General features: G+C 44.1%; 1 protein-coding gene across 6 annotated transcripts in view; it reads right to left on the reverse strand.

The window, feature by feature from the left end:
- Nucleotides 1–7,923: 7,923 nt before the first annotated feature.
- LOC129857815 (phosphatase and actin regulator 4B-like) overlaps nt 7,924–25,413 on the reverse strand; it is a 90,453-nt gene continuing 72,963 nt past the window's right edge. For 5 of the 6 annotated variants that reach the window (XM_055926415.1, XM_055926416.1, XM_055926418.1 and 2 more), the window contains 10 exons: nt 21,310–21,669; nt 15,020–15,163; nt 13,367–13,892; nt 12,816–13,114; nt 12,101–12,326; nt 11,930–11,985; nt 11,426–11,487; nt 10,974–11,111; nt 10,750–10,826; nt 7,924–8,994 (listed from right to left, as the gene is read on the reverse strand). In XM_055926415.1, coding sequence (XP_055782390.1) covers nt 8,979–8,994; nt 10,750–10,826; nt 10,974–11,111; nt 11,426–11,487; nt 11,930–11,985; nt 12,101–12,326; nt 12,816–13,114; nt 13,367–13,892; nt 15,020–15,163; nt 21,310–21,669 — 1,904 coding nt within the window. In that variant the 3' untranslated portion in view covers nt 7,924–8,978. The remainder of the gene's footprint in view (nt 8,995–10,749; nt 10,827–10,973; nt 11,112–11,425; nt 11,488–11,929; nt 11,986–12,100; nt 12,327–12,815; nt 13,115–13,366; nt 13,893–15,019; nt 15,164–21,309; nt 21,670–25,413) is intronic. The other variant, XM_055926419.1, reaches the window with a different exon arrangement.

The following is a 25,413-nucleotide window of genomic DNA, read 5'->3' on the forward strand; positions in this document are numbered from 1 at the left end:
GCTAATGAGATAGTCGAATTTGGTCAACAAAAGGTTTTATTGATAATTTGCATCTAAGGCTTATTCGATTGAATACAAGTTTTGTAATGGTCAGGTTGTTACGAATGCACTAATATAAGTGGACGCATTTGGCATTTCAGCAAAGTTGTCAGAGATGGATGAAGGACTCATTATGGATATACATTGCCATTAATGGGCTTCCACCATTTTAATGTAGTCAACTGGGTGGGTTTTCGCCAGGTAGCCCAGCGGTTAAGAGCGTTGGGCCAGTAACCGAAAGGTCACTGGTTTGAATCACAGAGCCGGCAAGGTGGAAAAATCTGCCATTCTGCCCTTGAGCAAATCAGTTAACCCCCAACAACAACTGCTCCCCTGGCGCCGATGACGTCGATTAAGGCAGCCACCCACACCTCTCTGATTCAGAGGGGTTGGGTTAAATGCGGAAGACACATTTCAGTTGAATACATTCAGTTGTGCAACTGACTTGGTATCCCCTTTCCCTTTCCTATGAATTGGGCGCATCAGCCAATGAAGAAGAAAAATGTACTACTTTAAAATGGAGATGGCATGGGGTGCGCCATTGTGGCTGTCACAGACGCTATGATGGCATGGGTTGTGTTGGTTAATTTCTTTACTATCAAATGAGGAGAAGCAAACTTATCACACAAGTCAGAGTAATACTTAAACTAAATCTTTATTCACTTATTAATAAAGGAGCAGGTCAATACAACACACACATATTAAGTGAATCGATTGAGTGCTCTACGATGGCTGGTCGACGAATCACCCTCAGATGATTTGTTGAGAGCCCCGAGACAAAGGTACACAGGTCTTATATAGGCAAGATACTCCCCCTTCAGTCTACATGACGAACAACAGATGTATGGAATGGGTCACAAGGTTAAGATTTTCATGAAGATACTTATAATTCCCAGCAGACAGTATCTGCTGTAAAAACTGTTCTCATTGTGTAGAAACCAGGGTCTGGCCCCAAGCCATCTCTCCCTGGTACCTTATAGAACAGAAACACTAACTCATGGTCTGGAATGCGGTATCACCCAAAGATATCGTAAATTTGCTGTCAGTGTTAAATCTCTCAGAGGCCCTCTTTCAGTTCACACAGACACAATAGAGTTATAAGTGCATAAAACAACCATTTGATGCAATTACAGTATTATAACATCATGTTGCAAATTTGCTCTCACAAGATACAAAGATGAGTCCTCTATCTATCTCTATGGTCTGTTGTTCACATGCGTATCTGCCCTCTCATTGGCTAGAATGGTTCCACCTGATCTCGCCTCCACCTGTCTGTCTTCCATGTCTGAGAACATGTATTTCCATTGTTAGAGCAGTCAGTCGAATATCTTGTCAATATAATAGACAACCTTTGTAAGAATTCAGTGCATGCTATTGAGGAAGAGAATGGTATTTCAAGACCCACCTGTGTCTGACAACAGCTGATAATCAGCTGAGGGGATGCACTGTCAATAGTATCCAGCTGCAGCAGCCTGTGACTAAAAGTAGCCTGTCACTAAAACCAATACTATTGCCATCTACTGGCCATGGTTAATCCCTACAACAAACACATGAACTCCTTTTCTTTCCTAGATTCCTTTCCTCTATTCCTAGTTTCCTTTCCTCTTCCTTTCCTCTCTACTGGCCGTGGTTTATTTTGTTATTTTATTTAACCTTTATTTTGACAGGGAAGATATATTGAGACCCTACAGTAGGTCTCTTTTCCAAATGTACCCTGTATAATACATTATAAAAATACACGTTATACACTCATACATACATACATACAGTTGAAGTCAGAAGTTTACATACTCTTAGGTTGGAGTCATTAAAACTCGTTTTTCAACCACTCCACACATTTTTTGTTAACAAACTATAGTTTTGGCAAGTCAGTTAGGACATCTACTGTGTGCATGACACAAGTAATTTTTCCAACAATTGTTTACAGAAAGATTATTTCACTGTATCACAATTCCAGTGGGTCAGAAGTTTACATACACTAAGTTAACTGTGCCTCTAAACAGCTTGGAAAATTCCAGAAAATGATGTCATGGCGTTAGAAGCTTCTGATAGGCTAATTGACATCATTTGAGTCAATCGGATGTGTACCTGTGGATGTATTTCAAAGCGTACCTTCAAATTCAGTGCCTCTTTGCTTGACATCATGGGAAATCAAAAGAAATCAGTCAAGACCTCAGGGAAAAAAATCGTAGACCTCCACAAGTCTAGTTCATCCTTGGGAGCAATTTCCAAATGCCTGAAGGTACCACGTTAATCTGTACAAACAATAGTACGCAAGTATAAACACCATGGGACCACGCAGCTGTTATACCGCTACAGTAAAACTAGTCCTATATCGACATAACCTGAAAGGCTGCTCAGCAAGGAAGAAGCCACTGCTCCAAAACCATCATAAAAAAGCCAGACTACGGTTTGCAACTGCACATGGGGACAAAAATCGTACTTTTGGGAGAAATGTCCTCTGGTCTGATGAAACAAAAATAGAACTGTTTGGCCATAATGACCATCATTTTGTTTGGAGGAAAAAGGGGGATGCTAGCAAGCCGAAGAACACCAACCCAACCGTGAAGCATGGGGGTGGCAACATGTTGTGGGGGTGCTTTGCTGCAGGAGGGACTGGTGCACTTCACAAAATAGATGGCATCATGAGGCTGGAAAACTATGTGGATATATTGAAGCAACATCTCAAGACATCAGTCAGGAAGTTGAAGCTTGGTCGCAAATGGGTCTTCCAAATGGACAATGACCCCCGAGCATAATTCCAAAGTTGCGGCAAAATGGCTTAAGGACAACAAAGCCAAGGTATTGGAGTGGCCATAACAAAGCCCTGACCTGTAAAGGTTGTCGTAGTCGTTCTCCTCCTCAGACGAGGAGCAGCATGGATCGGACCAAGATGCGGATTGGTAAGTATTCATGATTTAATGGCAAACCAACAAAACACTACAAATTAACAAAACAACAAACGTGACTAACCTGCAACAGTCCTGTGTGGCCCAAACGCTGACACAAGAACAAACACCCACAAAACACCAGTGAAACCCTGGCTGCCTTAGTATGACTCCCAATCAGAGACAAACGATACACACCTGTCTCTGATTGAGAATCATACCAGGCCGAACACAAAAACCCAACATAGAAATAGAAACCTAGACCAACCCACCCATCTCACGCCCTGACCAACTAAAACAAATACATAAAGGAAAACAGGTCAGGAACGTGACAGAACCCCCCCCCCCTTAAGGTGCGAACTCCGGGCGCACCAACACAAAGTCTAGGGGAGGGTCTGGGTGGGCGTCTGTCCACGGTGGCGGCTCTGGCGCTGGGCGAGGTCCCCACCCCACCATAGTCACTCCCCGCTTCCGTATCCCCCTCCCAATGACCACCCTCCAACTAAACCCACCTAAATGAAGGGGCAGCATCGGGATAAGGGGCAGCACTGGGATAAGGGCCAGCAGCTCCTGGCTGAGGGACTCTGGCAGGTCCTGGCTGAGGGACTCTGGCAGGTCCTGGCTGAGGGACTCTGGCAGGTCCTGGCTGAGGGACTCTGGCAGGTCCTGGCTGAGGGACTCTGGCAGGTCCTGGCTGAGGGACTCTGGCAGGTCCTGGCTGAGGGACTCTGGCAGGTCCTGGCTGAGGGACTCTGGCAGGTCCTGGCTGAGGGACTCTGGCAGGTCCTGGCTGAGGGACTCTGGCAGGTCCTGGCTGAGGGACTCTGGCAGGTCCTGGCTGAGGGACTCTGGCAGGTCCTGGCTGAGGAACTCTGGCAGGTCCTGGCTGAGGAACTCTGGCAGGTCCTGGCTGAGGAACTCTGGCAGGTCCTGGCTGAGGAACTCTGGCAGGTCCTGGCTGAGGAACTCTGGCAGGTCCTGGCTGGACGGCTCTGGCAGGTCCTGGCTGGACGGCTCTGGCTGGTCCTGGCTGGACGGCTCTGGCTGGTCCTGGCTGGACGGCTCTGGCTGGTCCTGGCTGGACGGCTCTGGCTGGTCCTGGCTGGACGGCTCTGGCTGGTCCTGGCTGGACGGCTCTGGCTGGTCCTGGCTGGACGGCTCTGGCTGGTCCTGGCTGGACGGCTCTGGCTGGTCCTGGCTGGACGGCTCTGGCTGGTCCTGGCTGGACGGCTCTGGCTGGTCCTGGCTGGACGGCTCTGGCTGGTCCTGGCTGGACGGCTCTGGCTGGTCCTGGCTGGACGGCTCTGGCTGGTCCTGGCTGGACGGCTCTGAAGGCTCGGGACAGACGGGCAGCGCTGGGCAGGCAGACAGTTCAGACCACGCTGGGCAGGCAGGCAGTTCAGACAGCGCTGGGAAGGCAGACAGTTCGGGCAGCGCTGAGCAGGCAAGCAGCGCAGGCGGCGTTGGGCAGATGGCCGACTCTGACCTGCTGAGGCGCACAGTAGGCCTGGTGCGTGGTGCCGGAACTGGAGGCACTGGGCTGGAGACATGCACCACAGGGAGAGTGCGTGGAGGAGGAACAGGATTCTGGAAACGCACTGGAAGCCTGGTGCGTGGAGTAGGCACTGGTGGTACTGAGCTGGGGTGGGAAGGTGGCGCCGGATATACCGGACCGTGAAGGAGGACACGTGCTGTTGAGCACCGAGCCTCCCCAACCCTACCAGGTTGAATGGTCCCCGTAGCCCTGCCAGTGCGGCGAGGTGGAATAGCCCGCACTGGGCTATGCAGGCGAACCGGGGACACCACCTGTAAGGCTGGTGCCATGTACGCCGGCCCGAGGAGACGTACTGGAGGCCAGATACGTTGGGCCGGCTTCATGACATCCGGCTCGATGCCCAACCTAGCCCTCCCAGTGCGGCAAGGTGGAATAGCCCGCACTGGGCTAAGCACGCGTACTGGGGACACCGTGCGCTTTACCGCATAACACGGTGTCTGACCAGTACGACGCCCTCTCACTCCACGGTAAGCCCGGGGAGTTTGCTCAGGTAACCAACCCGGCTTCGCCACACTCCCCTTTAGCCCCCCCCCCCAAGAAATTTTTGGGTGAGCCTCTCGGGCTTCCAGCCTCTCTTACGTGCTGCCTCCTCATACCAGCGCTCCTGGGCTGTGGCTGCCTCCTTCTCCTCCCGAGAGCGGCGATTCTCTCCCACCTTAGCCCAGGGTCCTTCTCCGTTGAATATTTGCTCCCATGTCCATTCCTCTTCTCTCCATTGCTTTTGTTCTTGCCGTCCTTCTCCAATCCGCTTGGTCCTGGTTTGGTGGGTGTTTCTGTAAAGGTTGTAGTAGTCGTTCTCCTCCTCAGACGAGGAGGAGCATGGATCGGACCAAGATGCGGATTGGTAAGTATTCATGATTTAATGGCAAACCAACAAAACACTACAAATTAACAAAACAACAAACGTGACTAACCTGCAACAGTCCTGTGTGGCCCAAACGCTGACACAAGAACAAACACCCACAAAACACCAGTGAAACCCTGGCTGCCTTAGTATGACTCCCAATCAGAGACAAACGATACACACCTGTCTCTGATTGAGAATCATACCAGGCCGAACACAAAAACCCAACATAGAAATAGAAACCTAGACCAACCCACCCAACTCACGCCCTGACCAACTAAAACAAATACATAACAAAGGAAAACAGGTCAGGAACGTGACATGACCTCAATCCTATAGAACATTTGTGGGCAGAACTGAAAAAGTGTGTGCGAGCAAGGAGGCCTACAAACCTGACTCAGTTACACCAGCTCTGTCAGGAGGAATGGGCCAAAATTCACCCAACTTATTGTGGAAAACTTGAGGAAGGCTACACCCAAGTTAAACAATTTAAAGGCAATGCTACCAAATACTAATTGAGTGTATGTAAACTTCTGACCCACTGGGAATGTGATGAAAGAAATAAAAGCTGAAATAAATCATTCTCTACTATTATTCTGACATTTCACATTCTTAAAATAAAGTGGTGATCCTAACCGACATAAGACAGGGGATTCTTACTAGGATTAAATGTCAGGAATTGTGAAACTGAGTTTAAATGTATTTGGCTAAGGTGTATGTAAACTTCCGACTTCAACTGTATACCCTCCACCACAGTACTGCATAACATTGAGTTCACATCTAGTCAGAACTAGGAGACTCTGATATTTTTGACTTGCAAACTGGTTGTAGTTAATCACGTGCAGTGTTCAACAAATTATACCCAACGTTAACATTGACTTAAACGATAACATTGACTTACATCGTTGTGCAACATCATGGGTAAACTCTGGCTATCGTCTTTCATCTCGAAAAAGTGGATTTTTACTGTTGTGGGCGTTTAAAGGCCCAGCTAGTCAAAATTTTATCAGCTGATGAAACAAACACTAGAGTGAAAAAACATGTTCAGTGTCATTTCCTGATAGTTGCTATCTACACAGGACCTTCTAATCAGCAGGTTTGCATGAGTGGGAGATTCAGCTTTCGATAGTGACATCACCATGCAGTAAATTGGTTAATAGACCAATAACAAAGAGAGTTCCAAACCTCTGCCAATAAGAGCTAGTTTTCGGTTTTCCCCTCCTTACCCAGATAATAGCTAGATTTCCATTAAATTGGAGACACATTTTCATGTGAATATCTAAAATACGCATCATGAAAATATGCACATTTTCCCAACAGAGGTGTTTCCACCAAGCTGACCTGCTGCAAATTTTGGCAGCATTTATAAAATTGTTCCAAAACTTCCTGTTTCCATCACACGTTGTGATTTTTTTTATACGGTATGACTTACTCGCATAAAAACGGGATGGAAACGTGATTAGTCCTTGCAAAAATGTTCTTGCTTGAGAAATATTGTTTTGCTAGAAAGTAATTTTTTAAAACTATTTTAAAATATACTACAGTAAGGTACTAGTTACCCAGAAATTATTATTATTATTTTTAAATATTAATTAGTTCAGATCAACTTGTTCTTGTGATTCAGCTATATGCCTGAATCCCAGGTGAATTAGATATTGTCCCATTCATTTGGAATTACAGGATTTAGCTGGATCTTCACTATTGAAGATGGGAGGTGGGACGGGGACGCTATCTAAATTAGGCAATTCATTCTGGAGTGAACAATCCCTTTACCCTGCACGCATATATTTATTCACATAAGTGAGCTATTAATGCTGCATTCAAGTGCTAGTCGGAAGTAGGAAACTCAAAGATGTTAGACTTGCTAATTGTTTGAACGCGGCACGTGTAACTGCAAACAGTTAGCAAGTGGATTTTTTTTAGTTTCCTTGTTCCGACTAGCACATGAACGCGGCATAAGTCCAACAACAAGACTCAGAGTGATTTAAGGTTTTTAATTATAGGTGACTATTTACAGGCAGTTACTAAAATTCCAAATTTCGTAAAAAAACGAAGTAAAACCGAACACTTAAAGATTCCCATTGTTGCAGTGTTTAATCATACAGTAATATTTTGTGCTTAGAAAAATAGCAACCTATAATACTATTATAGTTAACATTTATTTTCAAATAATAAGGAAGAACAATATATACACAACAGTAACCTAAATGCATCTGTACATTAAAGGACTCTGTAATCTACTGGCCAGAATACAACGCATGTAACATTTCTCCAGATAAAAAAGTATTTTCCTGCCGAAATGATTCCCTGTCAACCGTAAAATCCACTAATTGTGTTTTTTTCATCAAATCCTGATCTACGCTAACTGCACTTTGATACATTCTGTAAAGATTTATAACATTTTAACTTTTGTTATATTTAAGATGCCATCATCATAATCTTAGCATTTCAAAACAGCTATTATTTGCAGCATTGCATGGTTTGACCTATGTAGAGAAGTACAAAAAACACAAATAAAAAAGCGTAAATTAAAAAAAGTGTTTACATTTACATTTACATTTAAGTCATTTAGCAGACGCTCTTATCCAGAGCGATTCAATAATTGCACTGTGTGTTGTTGGCTCATGCAGCGAAATGAAGAAATCTGTGATATGAAAAAACAGCATTCTACTGTCAGCATGGGGATCAGTCTGGCAAAAAAAATTACGAAACAAATAAAAAAAAGAATAGCACACCAACTACCTCCTCATTGTGTTCTTTCCTATGACTAGTTAAAGCTCAAATGCTCACCCCACGTCACAGCCAAATATAAATACAGGCAAGGCAGGGTAGCTGTTAAGAACGTTGGGCCAGTAACCAAAAGTTCGCTGGTTCGAATCCCCAAGCGGACTAGGTGAGAAATCTGCCGGTGTGCCCTTGAGCAAGGCACTTAACCCTAATTGCTCCTGTAAGTCGCTCTGGATGAGCGTCTGCTAAATGATTCAAATGTAAAAATGCATGTAAAAGTGATCAAAATATTATGCATTACAGTTGTCATTATTAGAACTCTCAAGTTTCAGTCTAAGAAATCACAGAAATCTATACACAAGTACACAAAAATCCCAGAGCTTTTCCAGTTTTGGGAATGGCAAATCCCACAGTCGTCTTCCTCCTTATTCTCTTTCTGCAGCTTCGTCTCTAACATTTATTATTAATGTGTTTATTATTGTAGCTGTCATTATTATGACTATTATTACTGTAATGTTATTACATTTACATATCTGCAACATGGGTTAACTGTGCCATACAGAGTAAAACCAGAAAAAAGGCAACATCGAAAGAGGTGGCAAAAGGTCGTTGTCAGTGGAACCCTGAAGGATAACACACATCTGCAGAGTGGCTCCTAATCAGCCCTCTCGGTCAAGCCCCTCTGCCACCTCTTCACTTTGTTGGCACTTGGTACCCCCTACTATCCGATAGAAATACTGCATCTGGTCCTCAGTCCCCCTGTTTTCCGTTCAGTCAATTCCAGGGCCTTCCTTGATGATCTGTACAGTACATTCAGCAACATAAAAGGGAAGTCTGTTTAGGGAGCACCAAGACCCCGCGACTCCTCTCCAAGAGACTCTGCCGGCCACTGGTTAAGTAAGTGCTTTCCAGCATGGGGTGGATGCTAAGGCCGGTGGAACCTAAAGAAAAGAACATCAATGATAATTTGATCAATCACAACAACTCAACATATCAAAAAGGTATTTTCCAAGGCTGTAAGAGCAGCCAATTAAAGGGATCGAAACAAATGTCTTGGTATGTTAATGCAAGATCTATATTATGTAATTGTGTATATACAGTGGGGCAAAAAAGTATTTAGTCAGCCACCAATTGTGCAAGTTCTCCCACTTAAAAAGATGAGAGAGGCCTGTAATGTTCATCATAGGTACACTTCAGCTATGACAGACAAAATTAAAAAAAAAAAATCCAGATAATCACATTGTAGGATTTTTAATGAATTTATTTGCAAATGATGGTGGAAAATAAGTATTTGGTCAATAACAAAAGTTTATCTCAATACTTTGTTATATACCCTGTGTTGGCAATGACAGAGGTCAAACGTTTTATGTAAGTCTTCACAAGGTTTTCACACACTGTTGCTGGTATTTTGGCCCATTCCTCCATGCAGATCTCCTCTAGAGCAGTGATGTTTTGGGGCTGTTGCTGGGCAACACGGACTTTCAACTCCCTCCAAAGATTTTCTATGGGGTTGAGATCTGGAGACTGGCTAGGCCACTCCAGGACCTTGAAATGCTTCTTACGAAGCCACTCCTTCGTTGCCCGGGCGGTGTGTTTGGGATCATTGTCATGCTGAAAGACCCAGCCACGTTTTATCTTCAATGCCCTTGCTGATGGAAGGAGGTTTTCACTCAAAATCTCACGATCAGTCGTCCTGGTCCCTTTGCAGAAAAACAGCCCCAAAGCATGATGTTTCCATCCCCATGCTTCACAGTAGGTATGGTGTTCTTTGGATGCAACTCAGCATTCTTTGTCCTCCAAACACGACGAGTTGAGTTTTTACCAAAAAGTTATATTTTGGTTTCATCTGACCATATGACATTCTCCCAATCTTCTTCTGGATCATCCAAATGCTCTCTAGCAAACTTCAGACGGGCCTGGACATGTACTGGCTTAAGCAGGGGGACACGTCTGGCACTGCAGGATTTGAGTCCCTGGCGGCGTAGTGTGTTACTGATGGTAGGCTTTGTTAATTTGGTCCCAGCTCTCTGCAGGTCATTCACTAGGTCCCCCCGTGTGGTTCTGGGATTTTTGCTCACTGTTCTTGTGATCATTTTGGCCCCACGGGGTGAGATCTTGCGTGGAGCCCCAGATCGAGGGAGATTATCAGTGGTCTTGTATGTCTTCCATTTCCTAATAATTGCTCCCACAGTTGATTTCTTCAAACCAAGCTGCTTACCTATTGCAGATTCAGTCTTCCCAGCCTGGTGCAGGTCTACAATTTTGTTTCTGGTGTCTTTTGACAGCTCTTTGGTCTTGGCCATAGTGGAGTTTGGAGTATGACTGTTTGAGGTTGTGGACAGGTGTCTTTTATACTGATAACAAGTTCAAACAGGTGCCATTAATACAGGTAACGAGTGGAGGACAGAGGAGCCTCTTAAAGAAGAAGTTACAGGTCTGTGAGAGCCAGAAATCTTGCTTGTTTGTAGGTGACCAAATACTTATTTTCCACCATAATTTGCAAATAAATTCATAAAAAATCCTACAATGTGATTTTCTGGATTTTTTTCCTCATTTTGTCTGTCATTTTGAAGTGTACCTATGATGAAAATTACAGGCCTCTCATCTTTTTAAGTGGGAGAACTTGCACAATTGGTGGCTGACAATACTTTTTTGCCCCACTGTAACTTCATGTTGTCCATAGGCTGAGGAAGTACCTTGTATAGATCCTACTGTCTTCATGAACCTCCATTTCAGAGCTCTTAAAGTCATTGAGCTCCTTCCGAATGGCAGCCTGGACGAAGGTGGGAAAGTTAATACAGTTAAGACTTGCATAAAAGAGCATCTAACTGCTAAAGTAAAGACTGAAATATATACTTCCATTACTGGGCAATAAGATATACTGGTGTCAATAAGTAAGTGCATTGACAGCTGATTGTACCTTGTCGGCGGGTGTTAGCTTGGTCCAGGGCTTGTCCGCTCGCCGATCGTAGTCATTGGCTGTGGTGACCTCCACATACTCGTGGAAGCGCAGGATCTTTCTGGCCTGTAGCTCAGCAACCGTGGGCCTCTGACTCAGCTAGAGGAGGAGTTAAATGAAGAGTTTAAAGGCATGACGCCCTTTATCTATTTCCCCAGAGTCAGATGAATTTGTGTTCTGTATGAAAGAAGTTAGAGGTAGTTTTGAAAGCCAAAATGGTATCCACAAGTTCATCTTTATCTGGGGAAGTAGATAAAGGGCCTCATTGCCAGTCTCCCTTGAAGAAGACTACCTTCTCTCAGCTTGTTTTATATCAATTCACTCGTTAATCCTCTGTACGTAAATGTTCTGTTAAATGAGAGAAATATATTATTACAGGTAACAGTAGTGCGTGTGTGTGTCACTGGTCTTACCTTCCTGGTGAGTCTACGTTTGATCTCTCGGACCTCCGCCTGCCTGTCTACCTGGTTCTTGGCTGGAAAGGAGAGAGTCAAGCCAATGTTTAGAACCCTGTACAGACATGAACCAAATTGTGCAATTGCTGTCTATTTCACAAAAATAGGATTTTACAATGGGATTTAATAAAGGTACTAGGTACAAATACACAAGTACACCGACTGAGATAAAAAAAATCTAATCCACGTTGATAAGAAGTGGCCTCATGCTCTTGGAATGTGGCCTCATTTATATAAATAACAAGAATCCTTACTGAGAGAGAAATACCAGTGGGGATTGAGCTGTGATTAGGTGAAAACCTAGGCCCCATTCTAATTCCATAAAAGTGCATTATTCCTTCCTCCCTTCCTTTAAGTTCTCTGATTAGACATGATCGGACGGGTGAAGGCAAGCGCTCCATGCCTCCACCACAAAGTTTTCACCGGTCAGAAAAAATGTGATGGGGAGTAGGAAAGACTTACGTTGAAGGATGTTTCTCTGCTCCAGCTCCTCTGCACTGGGTCTCTGGCTGAGACGCCTAGAGGATAGAAGTTCACATCAACCTTGTGTTAGATTTGGTGTGTGTACATGTGGAGAGAAGAGGAAAGAGCGAGAAGAAAACGATAGTGAGACTGTGTGGCTTTATCTATTACCTTGTGAGTGCAGAGCCTATTTGTGTGCGTATGGCCTCCCATTGCTCCCTGCTCTGCCATGTCAGCCCTGTTGACCCTTGGTGTGTGTGACCTGGTGTGTGTCCAGGAGTGCGTCGTTCGGTGTGACCGCTGGACTTGTCCTCTCGAGCATGTTTCTCTGGGGCGTGTCGGTTACTCAGTTTCAAAGCTAACGTGTCTTTCCTTCTGACCCTGCTGGCCAAAGCACCTGAACAAGAACCACAGAGAGATGTAGTCAGGTATACAAAGATATACAAAGATATACAATACCAGTCCACACCTACTCATGCATAATCAGTGCTCTAACTCCCCCTTGCGCTGGTCTGGAGCAATGAAGTAGTGACGCAGGGTACCGTACTAAACGACAAATTACCTCTAAATCCGGCAGCATAATCGCAAAACATTTAGTGGAGCAACCATTGTAGGTGTGTCCAAACTTTTGACTGGTACTGTGTAGGTGTCCTGTGTGTCTCAATTGGTAAGAGTGCAGTGCTAACAATGCCAAATCGGGGGTAAATTTCCACAGGGATTATAGTCACATACAAAAAGTATGCGCTCACTCTACTGTAAATCACTTCTAATATGCCACCGAGTCTGCTAGGTGGCATATTTATTTTTACAGTATTTTAAAGACGCTGCTGTATCTGAGTATAAATGTTTATCCATAACCCAATTCAAGTGAGACAGAGATACATACTGGGTGGAGGCTCATCTTCCTCCTCCTCGTCTGAATTTTCATCTTTATAGAGCACTGGCCCGTCCGAGTCGCTCTCTTCCCTTTGCAGGTCCTGCTCTTCTTCCTCCTCCTCCTCCTCACTGCTGTTGGGCCCCTCGGGGATGACGTTGATGCAGGGCTCTCCCACCATGCACCTCCTGCTCCGTGGCTCCAGCTCTGGCTGGGGAAGCTCCCCATCGTACTCCTCCTCTTCATCATCATCATCATTATTATCATCATCTTCATCATCATCATCCTCCTCAGAGTAGTCATCCTCAGCCCTGATAAGAGAGAGGAGGGAAAGAGAGAGAAATGGAGCGATGGAGATCAGATGAGTTTTCAACAGAAATAGGAAAAGCCGCCAGTCACATATTATTGACGGAGCTGATAATAAATAATTGGCATCACAGAAACCTTGTGTGGCTAGATTCATTCATAAGTCCTAGACAAGGTCTTGCCAACTTTACACCTAATGTTTGAGGTGTGTGTTTTACTCAAGTCTAGAACATTGATGAAATATCCACAGGACTCACAATTTCAGAGGCTGGATGCTGACGGCTAGGGGCCGGCCGCGGTCCCCCTGGTACTCGGGCGGCGTCTCAAAGAGCAGGGAGTGGGCTGAACGCTGGGAGCCGTCGGGATGTGGCTGGGCCTGGCCGGGGCTGGACAGGGCCCTCTGGATCATGATGTGCAGGGGGACAGGGGCCGGACGCTGGGGGGGCTCACTGGTGGGGCTGGGGGGGTCAAAGAGCAAGGGCTGGGGGATGGGATGTTGGTAGGAGTGCTGGTGGTGGAGGTAGTGAGCGTGCAGATGCTGGCGGGAGGGAGAAGAGGGGATGTAGTTGGGTAAGGGCGGGGACGGGGGAGGCATCTGGAAGCCGACTGAGTGGTTATGATGGTCCTCAGGAGAAAGCAGGGAGGTGGAGGGGGTGGGGCCCGACTGGGTGGACGCAGAGGGGTCCTCCGGGTTGCGCTTTGTGACAGGGGTGGTCCTCTTGGGGGGCATCGGTGGGGAGGGCTTAGTTGGCACAAGGCTGGTACCGGCCTGGGTGAGGTTGCCTGTGGGATTGAGAAACACAGTTTATTGAAGGTGTCACACACACTGATAAAAACACATGTTCACTTACTTTATTAACCTAAATCTGGGCTTTCAACTGCGGATCAAGTGAGTGCACATGCTTGTTTACGTCTCCAATTACATGTAAGATCAAGCCCAAGTAACATGGGTGAGTGCACATGAATGGATATACACACCCAGATCACATGACTGAGTCCACATGAATGCATAGATCCACAAACCCAGGTCACATGAGTGCATCCGACAGGGTCTTACATTACAAACGGGTGCATGTGGCCATCAAGGTTACAGTGAGTACACATGCTCTAGAACACACACAGATCATACACAAATTGATTTGGCCAGTATGCATTCATCGCTTCTTAGCATCTCTGAACTGAGAATTATGAAAAAAAAAACCTGTTCAACCAAGCTGGAATAGACATTTTGCGATTGCATGCAAACCTTTAAATATGTAAGCTTGATGCAGTTGCTGACGGATGTGTCAGCATGAAATAGCATTAAAATACAAAGCCATGGACACATACTGCATTGGAGTACAATAGATCACAGCAGCAGACCGATTTAAGCGCCAGACATGAAGCATGCAATATACTGGATTGGACTATAACATCTGCTTTAAACAGAGTCAAGCCCTTCATCTGCCCTTCTCTCCTTTCTTGCCCCAGAGCAGATGTGTGGATTAGCCTTTATGGGGCAGCCTTGTCTGCGCTGCGCAGCCACAGCTAGCCATCATGGGAGACTCAGTTACTCCCCCATTCACATGCCAGATGTGGTAGTACACATATGGTGCTCAGACACCCACATACACCCACTTAAACGCACACCTCACTCTCATTTAACCTTACGTGGCATGATCATAAGAGAGCACTCAATCCAGGCCGTTATAGGTTAGTCCAGCAGTGGCATCCAGGTAGCATTTGGCATGAGGCATTTCAAGTCAGGATGATGCAATATGATGATGCAGATGACCAGAAGGTTGAAGTAAACAGGGGGGGGGGCATACACCCACACAACGCAGGCTCGGGAAGACGTTAGAGACAGGGTGGGCCCCATTGCTGCGTCGATGCCAGTGAAGAGGGGCTTTGGCGGGCATCCTTTGTTTTACCTGACCGCAGGCCTCTGCCGTCCCGCCGACACAGGTAGACAGGGAGGGACAGGTAGACGTCATAGTCGCCCTCGCGTTTCCAGCAGGACCAGTAAAGGGGCAGTTGGGAGTCATTCTGGTTCACACCCCCCTGTAGAGTGGAGGCTGGCGGGGGACGAGAGGTACGACACGCAGGCCTTCAGCTCTCATATAGGCTGGCTGAATGTATACAGTGTGTATAAGGTGACCAGACGTCCCTGATTTACAGGGACAGTCCCCAACTTTAGTGGCCTGTCCCCGGCTAGAGCTGTCCCTGAAAATATCCCTGATTATCCCTCAGAAAGAAAGATGCAACTGTGAAGTTACATTGAGGTTGATATTTCAATAATCAAAATGCTGTATCCATTCAGATTTGCATGTGCAAATTGTCTCTCCCTGTACCAAACTTGTTTGACCATTCATGAGAACGTTTGATCATTGATACAAACATGTAACCACCGCATGAACAACCATGCCCACCAGGGCCCTCATTTATCAATGTTGCATAGAAAAGCTTCTAAATTAACTCGTACAAATACAAAAAAGTTGGTATTTATCAATCGCTCGTATGCTTGATTTACAGACACCTGTAAGTAGGCCTTGATAAATCAGACGCGTTCTAAAACACTGTGCTAGTGCACGTGAAGTCTCATTTACATAAATAACCGCCCTAAATAACAATTTATGGTCACAAACCTTCCCTTCAAATCTGCAAGAAATGTCACTAATTTTTGTCCGCCAACATGGAGAAATCAAAAAACACGAAGAAAAAAAACGTCAGAAATAGAACTTTTCATCGCCGAAGTGGAAGATATAAGTGTAACAGGAGAAGGGTAGAGTGACTCTTCACTGTCTGCTATGGACCAGCGCATTGGCAGCATAATTGGAGAGACCTCAGTGTCTGGCATCATTTGTGATGGTGATACTGAGGACCCTCTCCCAGACCCTGAAGGAATACCAGACACATCAACTGCTGGTAAGTCAAGCTTTATTTTCGCAACCATATTCAGACATGGCCCACATCTAAATATTTTTTCTTGACAATAAATATAACAAAATAAATGTAACAAAATGAATATAACCAAAATTACAAAACATGAAATCTTTACAGACGTGGGTGATTTGCCTGACCCCTCAGCCATCCCCAGGCCTACAAGAAGGGTGTCCTCTTTGGCAAGCGCTTCATTTGTGCCGCATATTTTGACTGACGCAGTCCTGAAACAACGAGATCGATACATCAATTCTTAGATTCAAACAGCAGATGGAGGATGTATGCAACGGCCTGAGAGACAAATACTGGTGCAATGTAAATGTGTTTTCCTTGTCGATTTGATTACAATATTTGGAAGAACAGATACCTAAAACCTTTGTGTGATATTGACTCTTGTCCTCAGTGCCAGAGCTATGGGTGGTGGGAAACACTCCCTGTCAGGCATGGGCTCATCGAGTCTGGGTGGATCATTCAGTGTAATGCCAATTTTGATTGCAATGTTGTGGAGCACACTGCAATCCTTGACAATGTAGCAAACCTAAAAATGAATTTTCACATTGTATTACATTCACGTAATGGCATTTGAAGGCACATCATTTCAGTGGCAAATCTTGCTAGGCTGGTATTACAGTGTGCCTCCTGTCCCAGACAAGTACAGCCAACGCCCTTTCAGCAGGCCTATGGTGCGCTCCACTGTTCTTCTGCGTACGTGGGCTTGGTTGTACCTTGCCTCTTGTTGGTTTGAGGGGTTTGTGAGGGGAGTCATCAGCCATGTTTTTAATGGGTAGCCCCGGTCTCCTGCAATTATGAACACAACATTCAGATATTGTTTCCCAGTAGAGGTCTAACATGGCAAATAAAACATAAGTCACTTACCAATAAGCCATCCATCCCCAACAGCTCCTTCCTGGAGGTTAAGGCCGACTGAATTGTTCTGCACAATGAATGAATCATGTGTCTCACCTGGCCATTTGGCCACTACATTCAACAAAGCCAAATGTGAATCACAGATGACCTGCACATTGACAGAATGGAAACCTTTTCTGTTGACGATGTTGAATTTGCTCAATGATGGTGCTTTAATTGCGATGTGGGTGCAACCAATTGCTCCAATGACATTGCGAAATCCAGCTATGGTATGGAAATCCCTTTTCACTCTGGCCTGTTGCACAGCAGTGTACGGAAACTGTATGTATTGTGGGGTCAATTAAATAATGCCATGAAGGACTGCAGGCAATAATCGGCTCATAGTTGGTTGGGAAATGCCAGACCGATCCGCAATATCCCGTTGGAATGTTCCAGTGGCCAAAAATCCCAGGGTGGAGAGGACTTGGGTACGCACTGGGATGGCATTGGTGCGTTTCGTCTCCCTTACTAATACTGGAGAGAGTTGGTTGCAGAGATACAATAAAATATGCCTTGGAAAACGAAATCTACTAATTAGCCAAGCGTCGCTCTCAGCAAAACAAACGGCACACTCACTGAAAACACGCTCCCTGCATAATGCAGCTTGTGCCAGATCCTCCAGCAATGCAAGATTTGCTGTTTTGAACAAGTCACAAATGCTCAGTGTTGCCTTTTATGTTATTTAACTGGTTTAACTAAATTGCCTTCAACCTTACATTCAACTCTCTTTCTAATTGACTATTATTCAATTAGGCTGAAATGGTTTCATGCTTATGAATTCGATAGCATCCTGAGAAAACGATTAGTAACAAAAGTGTCTATAAAAGAAATACATGAATAAACTATTCATGTATTATCTTTTTTCTTCATAGTTTATGATTTGGTCCAGTATGTCATCCTTCCTCCACCATTTGGCGGATGGTATTTCATTAGAAGTTTGACTTTTCCACCACAAGGTGCTGTGTGTACACATGGCCAGAGGTGTGCTTAAATGTACGCACATTTTCAAGTATATCATGTCAGATTGTCAGAATAATAGTAGAGATAATTATTTATTTCAGCTTTTATTTCTTTCATCACATTCTCTGTGGGTCAGAAGTTTACATACACTCAATTAGTATTTGGTAGCATTGCCTTTAAATTGTTTAACTTGGGTCAAACGTTTCGAGTAGCCTTCCACAAGCTTCCCACAATAAGATGGGTGAATTTTGGCCCATTCCTCCTGACAGAGCTGGTGTAACAGAGTCAGGTTTGTAGGCCTCCTTGCTCGCACACGCTTTTACAGTTCTGCCCACAAATTTTCTATGGGATTGAGGTCAGGGCTTCGTGATGGTCACTCCAATACCTTGACTTTGTTGTCCTTAAGCCATTTTGCCACAACTTTGGAAGTATGCTTGGGGTCATTGTTCATTTGGAAGACCCAATTGCGACCAAGCTTAAACTTCCTGACTGATGTCTTGAGATGTTGCTTCAATATATCCACATGGCATCATGAGGCAGGAAAACTATCTATTTTGTGAAGTGCACCAGTCCCTCCTGTAGCAACATGATGCTGCCACCCCCGTCCTTCACGGTTGGGATAGTGTCCTTCAGCTTGCAAGCCTCCCCCTTTTTCCTCCAAACATAACGATGGTCATTATGGCCAAACAGTTCTATTTTTGTTTCATCAGACCAGAGGACATTTCTCCCAAAAGTACAATCTTTGTCCCCATGTGCAGTTGCAAACCGTAGTCTGGCTTTGTATGGCGGTTTTGGAGCAGTGGCTTCTTCCTTGCTGAGCAGCCTTTCAGGTTATGTCGATATAGGACTCGTTTTACTGTGGCTATAGATACTTTTGTACCTGTTTCCTCCAGCATCTTCACAAGGTCCTTTGTTGTTGTTCTGGGATTGATTTACACTTTTCGCACCAAAGTAAGTTCATCTCTAGGAAACAGAACGTGTCTCCTTCCTGAGCGGTATGACAGCTGCGTGGTCCCATGGTGTTTATACTTGCGTACTATTGTTTGTACAGATGAACGTGGTACCTTCAGGCATTTGGAAATTGCTCCCAAGGATGAACCAGACTTGTGGAGGTCTACAATTTGTTTTCCTAAGGTCTTGGCTGATTTCTTTTGATTTCCCATGATGTCAAGCAAAGAGGCATTGAGTTTGAAGGTAGGCCTTGAAATACATCCACAGGTACACCTCCAATTGACTCAAGTGATGTCAATTAGCCTATCAGAAGCTTCTAAAGTCATGACATAATTTTCTGGAATTTTCCAAGCTGTTTAAAGGTACAGTTAACTTAGTGTATGTACATTTCTGAGCCACTGGAAGTGAAATAATCTGTCTGTAAACAATTGTTGGAAAAATTACTTGTGTCATGCACAAAACTATAGTTTGTTAACAAGACATTTTTGGAGTGTTTGAAAAACAAGTTTTAATGACTCCAATCTAAGTGTATGTACACTTCCGACTTCAACAAAGTACAAATTGTTGAATCCCACACCTTGCTTAGAAATGATAGAAATGATCACACGCATGTTTTACGAACATTTCTGTTCGTATGCAACATTGATAAATGAGGGCCCAGGCTACTAAACAGGTGATTGTAAAATGACTAGCCGAAGAAAACTGTGGAGGGGTAATCAATGTCTGTGTTATAATTAATACAGGTATTTGAATGGAATATTTCGAAAATTCATAGTTAACAATAGTTCCATGCCATTGTTTTTTCTACATTTTTGCACAACTAGCCCCATATAAAAAAATCCCAGATTTTAATTTCCAATATCTGGTCACCATAACTACACATACACTAGGGTGATGTTCATTAGGGCACACCGTAGCACACCATTTAAAAAACAGTCCAGGTAGTCCTTCCTGGTTTCAGACATTTTTTTAAAAACGTGTGGTGTCTAATGAACACGACCAAGGTGGATATGCTTACACTGAACGCACTACCAGCATCCAGAAGAAGAGGGTCTGTGTAATTAGAGTGTTACGCTAAGTGTCTGAGGGGCTTGTCTGGGCTGTGAGAGGGGCACCAAGTGGGGAAAGTGAAGAGAGGAAATCAAAACTCCTTCCGTTTCGGGCCCTCTAGGTTAGCCGTTGGAAGTAATCACTCTGTACCTAGCTAACTGTTAGGAATATTCCTAACTAACTAGTGGAATACCTTTGAAATACCTTTGAAAACAGTCACTACAGGCTCAGCTAGCATTCATATACAGTTTGATATGTTTCAACAACAGCTGGGGAAGCAATGATTGCATATTCAGTACCATGCCGGATGAGATTTTAAATCTACAAAACCTATAAGTATCCCATAACTTTTCCCAGTAGTTTATGATAACCTTGGTTTGAACATTACCTAACAAAATGCACTGGCTAAAATTAATTGTAGACAATAACTGAACGTATTGTAATTCTACCAAATTAAGAATGCAGAAAGTTTATCAACGAAGCAACTTCTTAATGTCATTTCTCCTTCCTGCTACATGACTACATCATGAAAAGCCCCCATTTTTCAGAGTATTCTATGCCCCATTTTTTAACATATCCGACATGGTTTAATACATCGGAATTGTTTACATAATATGACAGCTGAAATGTCTACACACATTCTAGAACGTACATATGAAATAGCTTGACAGACTATAGATGGCGAATAGGTGACAAACGAGCGCACGGCAATTGACTTCCAAGCCTACTAGCTCCAGGCTAAACCAACCAACCAACCTACATGTAATAATGATACAGGAATTATATACAAAAAATGTGTTTAAACAGTCCTAAGGAAATAGGCGTATCAGATCTCAACAGTGAATAAAGTCAGTCTCCCCTGACGAGAAATGCCCCTGGTAAAAACAAAAACAACAATATTGTCTTCGCATGGAGCTGAGCAGCAGCAGGCTCAGAGCCACCAGAGTCAGTGGGGTCCTGGGAGAGTACAATGCCAGGGAAAATCTGCTTCTGCTGCTGTCTAAAATAGTTCAGTCTTATTAAGTCATCGGCTGGGGAACAGCTGCTGGAGCCGCAGGGATAACATCATTATAAGGATGAGAGTGGCAAAGTGTGTGTGTGTGTGTGTGTGTGTGTGTGTGTGAGTGTGTGTGTGTGAGAGAATGGGTGCAACGTGCGCACGTGTTCCTTGTAGTAACCCCTATGCATGTAACATGAGTCTTCTGCAGACATGTATGCATATGACACGTGACTAGAAGTTACACGTGGAAGCTCCACTGATTGTGCATGTGCGCACGTGCACATGAGTGAATGTGTGTGTGCATTGATGCAAGCTGCACCTGGTCTCCCCTGGCATCTCATTGGCTAATTCTGTCATTCTGTGATTAAACAGGCCCCTACTACAACAACCACCACAACTAGTACTACTACTCACCCAACATGGCAGCATTAACGCCCCTGTTGACAGGCTTGGGCAGGGGGAGGGGTGGCTGCTTGGTCGCCTGGGGGGTGGAGGATGGAGCAAGGGACACTATTGCTGAAGATTGGGTGTTGGCGCCTGCAGAGGAGACAGTTCGGGCAGGCTTTGCAACTGCAGAGGAAGAAGAGGAGGAGGAAGAGTATGTGGTTGCAGGGTGGTTGGATAGGGTGTGGGGTGAGGGTGACCCTTCGCTGCCGGGCTTGGGGGTGGAGCTCATCAGCCACTTGGGGGGCATAACGGACTGTTTGGGTGGCAGCGACTCTCGGAGAGTATCCCGCAGCGAATCTGGGTCAGGAACAAAATGGCTATCTGATTCTGCAAAACAAACAGCACACAAGACATATGTTACATAACATACATGTGTTAAAGAGCACTATACATTTAATAACTAATCATCATCATAAGAGACACATGGGCGCATTCGTGTCAAAGACCGTACACAAAGCAACTCGCTACACACTGCTAGGCTTTTTGGAGCGTGTTTGTTTCTTTCAATAATGGAAAAGATACTATCTCATCACATTATGCATCTCCCTAAAAAACATAAATGTTTCAGTCTTGGGTTGGAGCACTGAGACAATTTGTGCCATTCACTCAGCCACTCTAGTGTGTGTGTGTGTGTGTGTGTGTGTCGGTGTGTATTGTCATTATCAGGTGATCAGCTGTGTAGACAAACAGTGCTGTAATTACCAAACCCCCTCCCCCCATTCCCCTAACCCTGCTTCTTATCCCACGCCATTTCTCAAAGCTGCAGTTTATTTATAGACAAGTCTTTATCCCATGCTGATGTCACAGAGAAAAGAGGAAACACAGAAGGTATTCACACTCCTTGACTTTTTTCAAATGTTGTTGTGTTACAAAGTGGGATTAAAATGTGTCCTTTTTTTGTCAATGATCTACACAAAATGCTCATTGTCAAAGTGGAAAAAAAGTAAATTGTTTTTATTTATGTAAATAAAACCGCAATATATATTCATTAGCTAAGTATTCAACCCCTTGAGTCAATACATGTTAGAATCACCTTTGGCAGCAATTACAGCTCTGACACTCTTAAGAGCTTAGCATACCTGGATGGGACAATATTTGCCCATTATACTTTAAAAAATATTCAAGCTCTGTCAAGTTGAACATTGCTAGACAGTCATTTCCAAGTCTTGCCATAGAGCCAATTTAAGTCAAAACTGTAACTAGGCCACTCAGGTACATTCAATGTTGTCTTAGTAAGCAACCCCAGTGTATATTTTGGCCTTGTGTTTTAGGTAATTGTCCTGATGAAAGGTGAATTTGTCTCAGTCATGACGTGGCCCTTTCTGGGTGTAGATAGTGGCTTCCCCCTCTCTCACTCTCTCCTACACCCAGGTTCTATTATCTCAGGTCGTAAATTCCTGGTGGAGACTCTCTTCCCCTTTTCATGCAGATAGAGACCACAGAGTGAACAAAGGATTTCACGTGGCCGAACTCCTAAATCCCCAAAATGGGAAAATGAAACTATATGTCCACTTGTGAGAATGTGGGAAGGGTCAATGGACACTTAAGGGACAGTTATGTTGAGTGTGTTTCATTTGGTGACTTCATGGAGTACAGGAAACACACATTACTAATCTGAATGCGTACATTTCTCAATTATGGTGTTTGCATCTAATTCTTGTATAAAATGAATGAGTAAAGATGAAACTCTTTGTGAAATAATGTAATGTGATGTTAACCTTTCATTTTGATAGAATTGTATTCCCTGTCCCTGTTTAACTAGTCAGCGGCCACGCCCCCGTGAGCGCAGACATGATCTGGCATCATGGAACCGCCTTTTCTACTGTTACGAATAAAAGCCCCTCCTAAGAAAATCTTCTTCAGACTAAGCAAACCCACAGTGTGAGCTTTGATTGGGAATAGTTAAGACCACGCATACCTCGGTGTAAGCTGAGGTGGCACAGGTTTGAGTACCAAGATTAGAAAACCATACCATGTGGAGCATTGGCTACACGCCTGGAAATTGTTACATTCTGAGACTATCGATCGCTATAGAATAAGAGCAAATCTTAGATACAAATTACTAGTCTGCAGCTAGAAATTATGTAACTTGGGATGCGAATACCGACAACCGCCGAAACATCTACTCTAAGAACAATGGATGCCTGATGTATCCATTACAACCGACATTATCAGGAGCCGCCGATAGAGCTACCACCATGAGTAACCAGAGACTCTCTGATGAACTGACTCTCCCGCAGACGGACTGATGATTCCAACAGAGAAGATCACAACGACATATGGGCGTAAATATATATTGATTGCAATTATTCCCAAATTAGTGAGTGTTCATGTGCGAAGGATTAGCATTTCAATGTATATGATTATAGACTGTGTAATGAATCCATTTTGTCTTTCCCGCTCTTTCTCAGTTCACATCCCCTTCCCTTTGTCCACCAAGCCGTCATATCGGTTTAGCCCACTAGGGAATCTTCCCTATCATTGTTAGTAACCAATATCTACGGTTTGTTTGTTTATGCATTTCTGTGATTATTTAGTTAGTTAGTAAATAAATGATTAAGCAAATTGGTGTATGGATGATTTATAGTAAAGGCTGGGTTTGTGCAGATAACCAACAATTTACGACATTCAGATGACTGGTGTGAGGTAAAGAATAATTCATTAATAGAAGACTAATCGATCAGATATTAAAATATCTGAAGAGTTATATTCTGAAAATTATAACTTTGTAATCTGAAGATTTTCCATGGTGCCCTGACTTCCTAGTTAATTAAATTTACATGATTAGTTTAATCAATTGAAAATATGAAGACTGGTACTCCGTGGTGTGTTGTGTTGGATTACAGGTTTCCTGTACAAGCTACCTTCTTTGCATTCTGTAATTTATGTTAGTATTGTGGAGTAACTACAATGTTGTTGAGCCATCCTCAGTTATCTCCTATCGCAGTCATTAAACTCTAAACTCTGTAACAGTTTCCTTTCTCTCTGGCAACTTAGTTGGGAAGGGTGCCTGTATCTTTGTAGTGACTTATTTAAGCTTGCCATTACAAAAGGGTTGAACATTTATTGACGCAAGACTTTTCAGCTTTTCATTTATTATTAATTTGTAAACACTTCTAAAAACATATTTCCACTTTGACATTATGGGGTATTGTGTGTAGATCAGTGACACAAAATCTAAATTGAATCAATTAAAAATTCTGCCTGTAACAACTAATGTGGAAAAAGTCATGGGGTGTGAAAACTTTCTTAAGGCACTGTAGGTCAGAGAAAACCGAGGGAGAGAGAAAAGGGGAGAAAAGGAGAGGGGGAGAGGGATGAAATGGAAGTGTCAGGAGTGAGAGAGAAAAGAGACAATAGAGGGAGAGAGAGAGAAAGAGAAAGCGAGAAGATTAAGATAAATCAGGAACAGCATAATATCGAAAAGAAACAGCAGACACTAAATGGCATTTAGCTCAGTGTGTAATAGCTGGAATGGTATCAATTAGCTTTAGCTCTTCAGCAGGGTTACGGTTGAGCTGAGAGGCATTAGCTTTTAAGGGCAGGAATGGTTAAAACGATAGTGCCGCATTAATTACGAAAGGAGGAGAGGATGAGCTATTCCCTCTATTCCCTTCTGTTCCTGAATAAGACGCATAGCTGGAGCAGGACTCAGGGGAGCAAAGAGGCTCCGAGACTCCTGTCTATATCTGGGCCCAAACCAAAGGCCTGAAGAGGAGGAAGACTGACTGGAAGGAGGGAGGGAGGGACAGTCAGAAAACCAGGCTCCAGGTAGAAGTTGCCTTTATGCAAAGATCTAGGATCAGCTGATCCTTTTAAAATGTAGGGTAGTAGGGGGTAAAGACAAACCTTAGATCAGTGTCTAGGGACAGCTTCACCCTACTCCACAGAATAAGGGTGTGTGTGTGTCAAATCAAATTTGATTGGTTGCATACACATATTTAGCAGATGTTATTGCGTGTGTAGCGAAACGCTTGTGTTCCTAGCTCCAACAGTGCAGTAATATCTAACAAATCACAACAATACATACAAATCTAAAAGTAAAAGAATGTGTCGGTGTTAATAGCTCAC

Source organism: Salvelinus fontinalis, chromosome 6 (assembly GCF_029448725.1).
Source record: "Salvelinus fontinalis isolate EN_2023a chromosome 6, ASM2944872v1, whole genome shotgun sequence".
NCBI classification, from domain to species: Eukaryota; Metazoa; Chordata; class Actinopteri; order Salmoniformes; family Salmonidae; genus Salvelinus; species Salvelinus fontinalis.